The 10,774-nt window shown below is 41.3% G+C and overlaps 1 protein-coding gene across 1 annotated transcript in view; it reads right to left on the minus strand.

Moving 5' to 3' along the window:
- CDYL (chromodomain Y like) overlaps positions 1-10,547 on the minus strand; it is a 114,360-nt gene extending 103,813 nt beyond the window's left edge. The window contains exon 1 of the mRNA XM_058833149.1: positions 10,011-10,547. Within this exon, the coding sequence (XP_058689132.1) occupies positions 10,011-10,034 (24 nt within the window). The 5' untranslated portion in view covers positions 10,035-10,547. The remainder of the gene's footprint in view (positions 1-10,010) is intronic.
- Positions 10,548-10,774: the final 227 nt, after the last annotated feature.

A 10,774-nucleotide genomic window follows, 5' to 3' on the forward strand; every position in this document is an offset into this window, starting at 1 on the left:
TGATGAAAAAATTAACAAGATCCCATCTTTTAAATATAGTTTTAAAGTTTTGTGAAGTCATAATCCTTTATACCCACTGAGTTTCTGTAGTCACGGACGTAAGCTGTCAAATCCACACTTGCTTGATATACCAGCTTCCGTATTTTAACAGTCCTACAATGTTACATCTCAAAGAAGCATCCTCAAATACAGTGATTTCCATCTTCTCATTCAGAACCTAATATTTTATTCTTGGGTAGTTTAAATAAATAAGCACAAACCTCAGGAGAGCTGATGAGTACAATGTGGGAGAGAGGAAAAACAAATCAATTAAGGAGCTGCCCTGATAGAAGAGAGATGCCTCTAACAGGAGTGAAATAGAATGTGAAACTGATGCATCTTTTGAAATAGGAAGCTAACTAACTTACTTGCCTTCAGCATCTGGAAAAAAATTCTTTGTTGTTATTGATCATTCCTTGATGACCTGGGTAAAAATACAGCTCATTCCCATGTTAATTCTCTGGAAGCCAATGCCTTCAAAAGTCATATAATGATAAACTTGTCCTAGACTTATGTATTATATTGTCTTCTGGAAGCTTTTTCAGATGAAAACCGAATAAACATCAAGTGTCCTTTTCTCCTTCCACTCAACACATTCCCTTTTGTACAATCAAATCAAAGCCCAAACGACATAACAGCAAGTGTAAGAACCAGACAAAGATGAGAACAAATTCCAAAGCTGGGCTTTAACCTTTTCTACATACGTATATTACAAAAAAAACTGATGTGCACTGACAGTTTAAATTTTCTTTTTGAAACTTCTGACTTTGCTATATCACAAGTGAAAATTTATTGACTTACTCTAAAACTGCACTCCATTAAATCTTCTGTTACACTTGGGAATGCTTGGACATCTAGTTAGTTACTCCTTCAGCTGCAAAAGAGGGTGGAAAGCTCGGGTCGAAGCATCATTTTCAGGAAACATTAGAAATTGTTTTGCTGGAAATGCTCATTCAACTGAGAAGTTGCCTTGAATATATGTATTTAGCATAACTATATTTACAAACTAATTCCACAGAAAAATACACTAAAAGCAAAAGCTCAAGATTCTGTCTGACGTAAACATCATTGCTCTGACTTTATGTTTCTTTGTTCTTAGAAAGTACTGCCAATCCAAGATCAAGTTTGGTCCTTATCTGTGACCTAAACAAGTGTGAAAAAATGTGCTAGTCTTGAAAACATGACTGGCCACCTATGAGTTACGTTATAAAAGCAACTCTATGGCAAAAAGCCTACAGAAGAGGAAAAAACAGTTTTTTCCTGTTTTCAGAGAAGTTTTCCATCAGTTTCCCTAATTTTATATATTATACTTCAGTACAATCTTCTATGGTTTATATTTACAAAATAGTAGCAACTTCAAATAATGAGATTAATTCCTAGAGTTATTATTGCAAGTGCTATTACAATTTGTCTTATTTCGTGGGCACATTCTTCACTCCAGATTTTCTAGGCTGAGTGTACTCACAAAGCTGCCAGCTAGACCTGATTTTGGGATACAGTCCTTAAGTGTTGCAGTAGTGTTACAGTGCAGCTGGTCTGGACTGGACAAAGTAAATCTAAATATAACATGGATCTGGTCTAGCCATAACACAAATCTAGTTTGGCTAGCCTAATTTATGTCTGAACCACTGCACACCACTGGCCAGGATGCTGGGCAGGGAGAGAAGTATCAGCCAATGGCGGTCTAGCCTGGGAAATTTGAATGGAGTATTTATGTGAGTTCTGAATAATAAATGAGTCTGTTTTGTCTCATGAACACCTGGAGCATGAGTCGTGGATTCTTTGTCTCCCCACCTACAATATCACAATACACTTAAGCACACCAAGTCTGTGCTGGAGACTCCGCAGATATCTAGAGCATACACTGCTGATAACTTGAGGTTTTACAGAGAGTTAGTTTTGTTTGATCACATGCGCTAACAACCTCTTCTTGGAAAATCTGAGTTGAAGTTAACAGAGAATTCAGGAACAACAATGTATTTGTGGCCTGCAGCCACAACCCCCTGGCACATGTGTGCAGGTAATGAAAGTGGGCTCTGAACATCTGGGCAGCTCAGGTTATGCTGCCAGTAATTTATAACCAAGGCTGAAAAGCTCCCAATGACTACTGCTATGACACATTTCCCATTTTTTTGCTCTACATTATGGACCTGTGATAGGAATCAGGGTGCTGAACTGGATGGATCTTTTGTGTCAGTATGTATAGCTTTGCATTCCCATTATTTCTTACAGATGCAATCCCAGGTCTGTTGGTTTTAACTTTGTAAATGACCTTGCCACTAAAGTAAAATGGAATTGTCACACTGTGCTATCACAAGCTGTGTTTTCGACATACATAGAACTGAGGAAAATCAGGTGCTGAAATCAAAACACAACAAATGAGCATGATTTAGCAACTAGCCAGACTATAGTTGTTAATGCTCACAAATTTACTTTGAATTGTTTTGTGCCCTTCATACGTCTAGTTATTGGCAACAAAAATGTTATCAATATCCTGATGATGCTTCATTGAAGAACTGCATGTAATGGAAGAAACTTCATAAACTACAGACTTCTGAATATCCACTGTACAACATTCAACACATCATAGTCTTGAAAGTATTTTGAAGTTGACATATATCCATTTCACCACTCCTAAGAACGTACCTCAATGGTTCCTCTACATATGTATTTCTAAAATGTATATGTAACATTTTTCTGTGATAAATACGTAACAATATACTTCCCACAACTTTCTTTTAACTGTGGCATCTTCAAAGTAAAGCCAAATTTTTTCTTTTTCCCTAAACCAAGCCAATTTCCATAATCCAGTATTTTACAGGAAATAGAGATGCTTAGAGAAGTACTTAAATGTGTCTGCAAACTGAAAATTACAAAGGAAGGGAAGAGGAAGAGGAAGAGGAAGAGGAAGAGGAAGAGGAAGAGGAAGAGGAAGAGGAAGAGGAAGAGGAAGAGGAAGAGGAAGAGGAAGAGGAAGAGGAAGAGGAAGAGGAAGAGGAAGAGGAAGAGGAAGAGGAAGAGGAAGAGGAAGAGGAAGAGGAAGAGGAAGAGGACCTTTTTTCCCTTTCAATCTAGGATATTAAAAAAACAACAAGAGTTTTGATTTTTCATGTCCTACTAGGACAATAAGCAAAGAACACTTCATTTCCTTAAAAGACATAAACTTCAAGAAACTGTAGGGGAGGAAGAGTCAGAGAAGCACAACTACAAATGTGGTTAGGCCACTTGAAACACATACTTTATCTTTCTCCACAAAAGAAATTAAACAAACCCTCAGACTTAACACGGTCAAGAAGAAAGATTTGATCAGAGCTTTTTATTGTATGTACTGTGATAATAAAATGTGAAGCCTCACTAAAGAATCACAACAAAACTGAGTTACAGTAGTTCCACTATTCAATACAACTAATTTACAGTTTAAAGATACTTAGAAAGTACTTGCTTTATTTTGCAATTAATCCTACCAAAGTGACTTTAAAGTAACTTAAAAATGTAAATCTATTATTAAAAAATGGTTTTTAATTCACATCTATCCTATGTATTCCTACATATTAATAGATGCCTTGAAAAATATCTGCCATAGGTCACCATTAAGGGACACATGTATATCTTCTGAGGATGTTTATGAAAATCAACCCAGGACATGTAAATATTTTTTCCTTTTTAGTGTATTGAGCCAGTAACATGCCAGTTTTATTTTCTTCTAAGTAATATGGAGAGAAGTTCAAAGAATTCATTTCAAAGAGCACAAAATTCTTGTGTGTAAATATTAAAAGCTCATCAGAAATTAGAAAAATAAAAGCTCTTCTTAGAGAGATACTACAGCTCTGGAAAAGACAATTGATAATATAAAATACTGAACTTTTAAGATATTTTCTGGACTAATGGCATACTGTCAGACAAACCACGTGGTAAGTTTAATATGTGAATGACAAATATTTTATTCTAAGATTAAAAAAATAATCCACCCTGTATTTATTGACCCCTAATATCTACCATGTGGCATCCAGCCATTCAAAATCTCAAAGGCACAGAAGAGAACAGGGAAAGACTTATGGATCCCTTTTTACCCCGCAAATACAGTTTGTGGAGCTTGTGCTTCCAACAGATACACAAAAATAATACACTGCCCAGTAACAGCAGATTTGGAATTTATTACAGAAGAATAAGAGTGGCATTATAGGGCTGCTTATCTGTTATATCCAACAGATCTGCACATCAAGTTATCACATATTCTGGTTGAATAAGAAGAAAGCATAACTGTAACTTGGTTTCTTCTTCTGCTTTGGCACAGATCAGAAATGCTGCGGCAGTCAGGAAGAGATGAAGCTGCACCTACTGAGAGGTCTAAAAGGGATACAAAATCACTGATGCTGTTCCAGCTACGCCAACCTTCCTGAAGAACAAGGGGCTGTGGCATGTCTCATTAGGTTCTTTGTGTCTGATAATTTATCCTCATTCAAGAGGTACTGAACATCAGCATAGTGGAAGCAACCTTCTGCGATAGCACAGTCTTGCAAGTTGGAAGTAATTGTTCTGTAACTCTAAACGTGACTGGCACCTCAGTAGTAGATCTCTGATTGACCAAAAAACTCAAGAAATTAAATCACAGTAAAAGACAGACTCTGAAGGTTAAGAATTACCAGAGCTTCACATGCGTTATGGATGAAGCATCTCTTTCCCACTTTCTCTCCCTTCCATCTTCTTTTTTTTTTTTTTTTCTGCGATGGACTTGAGCAATTCAAAATAACTAATACAGAAAAAAAATAAAACAATTTTTTTTTACTCTATTGATTTTGTACACATACATACAAGTGATTTTTGTGGATAAAATCTGCTAAGACATCTCCGTATCTGTGAACCATTTGCGTTCCACACGGGACACAGACAGAGCTTCATTCCTTTACTTGCATGTGTTTGAGCTCACCCTGGGAGAAGCCCCAAGCTCTGCCACGCCAGTGGCACCATGGAGGGCAGGGCAAAATGAAGAAAACCCCAGAGGCAGCTTAGGCACTTCCCCTGCAGCAGCACCAGAACACAGGGCACTAGTCCTCAATTTTGTTCTGAGTTCTGGGGCTAATCAAGCTGGTGAAAAGCAGCTTGGCAAGGGACATGGAAAAGTCAGGTTTTTTGCACTAAATGTGATGGCTCCATTCCTGTGGTGCTCTTCCATTTGTGCTCTGGTTTAAAGAAGTGAAAGTCATTCATGGAGGATGAACAGCTAATCCTCAACTCTGCTTTAAGTCAGATGTGTAGTTCCTAAGGGGTGGAAGCAACACAAACAAGTCTGATGTAAATTCCTAGACTTACATCGTTGGGTAGGGTCAGTCAAGCAAATTTAAGTCTTTTACCTCTCCTGAATCAAGCAGTAACATTTCCACCAGTTGTCAAAATAAACTCATAAAAACTTAGGCGTTACACCTCAATGACTGTAAAACCCTCCTTATGAACAAAATCTTTAATACAAGGTCTTGGGAATCCACACATCTGAAACAATCAGCAGAAGATAAATCCCAAGACAATATGGACTTCCTGCAACACAGGTTGAATGAAAACAACCCATTTCAATGAGGAAAAAAAATAGTTATTGCCTGAACAGCCAATTCTGATTTGTTGTTAATAGTAATTTTTCATCAAATAGCCATAAAAAACTACAACTCCAAGCTGCATACTATGGATAATAGATTTACCCTTTCAGTTAATTTAACCAAAACAAATGTTTAAACTTTCCAGTAAATGCACACAAAACATGATGAAGATTCGATTGCTGCAGTGTTACTAGGGCTGTGAGAGAAACTTTGGGTTTAAGTGAGTAATTCCTGTGCAGTATCAAATTTTCGACAAAATGACAGCATTTCTCCATCAGTTTTCTACAGTCTATCATTAAAAAAACTAGCACACTAGATGAAGAACAGCCCACAGGATCACTTTTTTTGACTTGTGGCCATTACTCTATATACAAAACTTAAATTTTCTTGGAATATGTATCTTTGGGCCTACTTATTAGGTGATTAAACCTGACACATAGCTTAATGCCAGGCCATAGAACTTCAACCAGTTGCTCCTGAAATTTCTTTCAGTAATTTCACTATATCTGTATAATTTAATGTCAAAGGCTTTAGTTCTAAAAATAAAACCAAAAGTACTGAATCATCATTGGAAGTGAAGTATCACCTTGAGAATACCAGACACCAGTATGAAAAAAATGTGTATGTTTTTTGCAAGGCACTGGAAGAATTAAAAAAAAAAAAAGGTATTTTTCATTTTATAAAACATACAAAAATGTATAATCTTGAAGTATAGGACTTTCAATATGTTAATGTGTAATATTTTAATGGAAATTGGTTAATACACCTTAAAACACTAGGTTTATGACCAATGCCAAGGTAAAAGGCATCAAGGCGTAGGTGCACCAGCAAAGTTCACACAAAATGTTTTGCTTACTCATCAGTAAAACCCAGTAGAAATGTTTTGATATGAGTAGCAATTGTGGCCCAAGCCTAGCCAGAGTTACACAAATGGTCCAGTGGGCCATGTATATTATGGGTATCAAATGTACCAGTAGTTCCCTAAGGAAAGGCAGAAACACTCAGTAATTTGACTAGATACAATGTCCAACAGCAGAGAATGTCAATGCATTTCTACCTCACCTAATATAAAACCAAATTATTAACTTTTATGAGAGTCTTCCAAAAACTGCACAGATTAGTAGTTGTCTACCGACCGCAACTTGGTACGTCTGACCTGCTAGCCAGCACACAGTTCTCCCACAGAGCACCTGTATGGAATCACTTCCACATTTCATCAAACAAGCTTGTCATGCCGACCACAACTTGGGATGACTTCAATCCCAGACATCACTTGCGAGAGTTTGCCAAAGGAGGTCAAGGGATTTGATTGCAGAGAATGCAAACATAGTTTGCTTCCTAAAAGACCTTGGAAATGAGGTCTACTTCTAATTACTCCAGCGAAGATGATGAGAAAAGTAATGCTTCCCACCAACAATGTTTCAGATGGTGGGAAACAGGTCAGTAAGCCAAAGGAAAGCTGTCATACTGAAGAAGGCAACCCTACCATTTGCCCAAAGGCTGTACAAAGGATTTTTCAAAAGCCACACTGACAAATCACAGCAGGCACATACAGAGAGAGGTGCCATAAGATGCCAATGACTGTTGAAACAAACCTGGGGAAATACAAACCCAGTGCACCTTTTCTTATGTTTTGCTTTACCTGTCTTGTTCACCAGCTTCTCCATGTCTGTCCACCTCACTAACAAAGACCCTGTCCCTTGAAGAAACAAACTTGCAAACAGAAAATGTTATTTGCCTCATCCACAGAGGTTGGCAACATAACTGATTGTTTCATTTTCCATGTAGAAAAAAAAGAGTCTCTCCAATGTTTCTACCCCAATAACAAAAAAAAAAAAAAAAAAAGAAAAAAAAAGAAAAAAAAAGAAAAAAAAATAAGAGTGGGTAGTCATGACATTGAGGATACACAGCCAGCCCCCACAGTCACACTGCCAATCCATTAGTAGATTTCAAGGTCTTGATCTTTGAATTCCAAATCACTGGCCTACATAGAGATCAGCTCCCTCTCTTCAGGGATGACATCCAGAATAAAAAGAATCCCACAAACAAGTGAATCCATCAAGATGTTTGTTTTTTTAAAAAAAGAAAAACTAACTTACCTTCATTTTTTTATAAGAGGATTTTTCATTTGTATTTTGGAAGAACCATGACACATATCAGCAGAAATAGTTGGCATTCATACTTAAGCTAACAATTGCAAATAGATTACACAACATTTTTTTGATCAAGACACCAGATCAAGATCCAGAAGGAAAAATGGAAGTATAACAAATGGCACCAGATTTCAAACACCAGATTCAAACAATATTGCATGGCATGAGTTATAAATAAGACAGCCAAGAAACAGAAGTAAACCTACAGTCAATAACACAGGCAGTTCACAAAACAGATTAAATTACTTAATAATTAACATTTCAGGTCAACTTGCAGTTACGTCCTTCCCAAATTATTGCTCACTATATTTAAATAATTTATTTTATGATTTTTCAGACATGGCTAAAAAAGTCCATTATAAGACGAAACTTGTCAAAAATGAACAATTTAGAAGGAAAGAGGCAGCTTGACCACATGTGAGTCCAAAAGCATTAACGATTTTGGCATCTTAAATAAACTTTGCTCTTGCACAATTAAAGAATGTGTCTGATTTTTAAAATTTAAAAGTATCTCTTTGGGTGTTTTTCAAAACCAGCATTTGTGCAGTGGCCACTAACCACCACCTGCCCAGAGGACAACTGTGCCCCACAAGTCAACTGAGCCAACAAGCCAACATTCCGAACACGAGACAGCGAAGAAGAGTCATGCACAATGGTCATTTTTAGCCTCAGTCCAATGCCCAGCAAACAGAATTTTTCTAGTCATTTCTTTGCACCCATCAAAACTGATACCTCATTGTCCATCAAACGCAGCAACACACAGGGAGCAAGTATTGGCCGCAGCACAGTCTACAGGCCCAGCTCCACAAACCCAACAGAACTTTTTCCAAAGTCAAAGCAAGTTTTTGGCAACCCCTTGAGATGCAGTGGTTCCTAAATCTCTCTCCTACTTCCAGGGATGATCCCTTCAAGATTGACTTAAGCCACATTGTGAGGATGGGGAAACTTGCCAAAGCAATTAACCATGATTTATCTGTCTTTGGAATACAGGCCTTCGGTCTTCCTTCTAGTCTATCATTTCAGCACCTCTGCTTGACAGTCAACTTGCTTAAAATACAAGCCCACCTGGGGCACCTTCCACTGACTTCTACAGGGTATGTTCATCCATAGCATCACAGATGTAACTCCATTGAGAGATACATGTGCACCATCTGTACAGTAAGACATCTTCTGTCAAGTGTCCTGAAGGCTATCTGCCTCCTTTTAACCTTCAGAGTTCCAGGCTCTGGATATATATTTTTTAATACATCACTGTCTAGATGCATATTAACTATCAGATAAGAGCATTTTTGGTTTTGGGAGGCCACTTCTCTACCCAAAAGGCAAGAACAGCTCCAAAACAACAATGGCTTTTCACTCCCAGAAATGACTTCTCATAAAAATAAAAACAAGGAAGTTCAATCCAAGAGAACCATGATGCTTTTCAGTTAAGGGCAAGGATGTGAAATTGCCACACATAAGATAGGAAATTCAAAGTTCGACTATCACCTTGTTCCCTTCTTCACCCCAAGACCTTCCTCTCCCGTCAGCACACGCTTTGACCACCTCCCGAGTGACGAGTGAAGGATGGCGTGTCAGAGCCTTAACTTTCAATCTTTTTGGCTTCTCTCGCAACCTCAACCCTATCGTTGGAGCACGAAGAGCCGAGGAGTTTAAATTTTAATATTTTGCACCGCCGCAGCCTGCTGCACGGCCAAGGCACACGATGGTGGCACAGGACTTTGGCATGGACACAAATCCAAGAGGAAAACCCCTCTGCCCCCCGCTCCCCCCCCCCCCCCCCCGGCCCGGACAGAGGCAATAACTCGGCTTTGCTCACATTTTTGCACAGCGCCGGGCTCGCACTTCGACGTGCTCACTGCCGGGGCTGTCAGCGCTGCTCGCCCCATCCAGCACCCCCCCTTCTCCTCCCGGAATCAAAGTGTTGTGTGAACGTGGGGAAAGGACTGGGGGGGAGCGCAGGCCACGGTAACACTTTGCCGTCTCCTCCGTTCAGTCACATTTCCGTCCTCCTCCAGCAAAACTGGGGAGGGAAGGGGGGGCGGGGGGCCAGGCTGGGCACACACGCAGGCGCTGGGCCCAGCGGGAAGGGGCAGCAGCCGCGGCAAGTGTGGGTGACAAGCCCGGCGGCGCTCCCGGGGAGCAACAAAAACGCTCTCGGGTGCGGTGGGGTGGGGTGAGGTGGCCGGCGGGGCCGGGGGCAGGGCCGGCGGGGCTCGGGGGCTCTTACCTCGTAGAGTTCCTCGGAAGCCATGCTGGGGGAGCCTCACAAGGTGGAGTTGGGTGCTGGTTTGGAAATACTTTTGTTTCAGTTGGTGTCCGTTTGGCCTCCTCCTCTTCTCCCTCCTCGTCGTCTTCTTCTTCTTCTTCTTCTTCTTTTTCTTCTTCTCCTCCTCCTCTTCCCCTCCTCCTTCTCCTCTTCCCTTCCTCCTCCTTCTCCTTCTCCTCCTCCTCCTCCTCCTCCTCCTCCTCCTCCTCCTCCTCTTCTTCCTCCTCCTCCCTGCGCGTCTCTCTCCAGCGCAACTAGCAGCTCCGCTCGTTAAATGCCAGTGAGGTGCTCCTGTTCCTGCCCCTCCTGCTGCTGCTGCTGCTGCTGGCGGCGGCGGCGGCGGCGGCGGCGGGGGGGGTGCGCGCACGGCAGCTGCGCAACTCGCTCGCTCTCCCCGCTCGCCCTCGCACAGCCCGGCGCGCACGCACCCGCGGGCACGCGCGCGCGGGAGCACGCGGCGCGCGCACCCGCGCACACAGAACTCACACGCGTGCTCGCCCCCCCCCCCCGCCCCCCCGCACCCCTCCGTCCGCCGCCGGCTACACTCGCTCGCTCCCTCCCCAGGAACACTAATCGAGCGCAGAGAGGCAGCGCCACACGCGAACCACCGCTCTCCGCCCCGCCGGCTCCACCAGCCGCCCCCCCTTCGCCCGGCACCATCCTCCTCCTCCTCCTTCTCCTCCTCCTCCCACCCCATCCCGGCTTTGATCTCCCATTGTCTGCTC

This window comes from Poecile atricapillus, chromosome 2 (genome assembly GCF_030490865.1).
Source record: "Poecile atricapillus isolate bPoeAtr1 chromosome 2, bPoeAtr1.hap1, whole genome shotgun sequence".
In the NCBI taxonomy this organism is placed as follows: Eukaryota; Metazoa; Chordata; class Aves; order Passeriformes; family Paridae; genus Poecile; species Poecile atricapillus.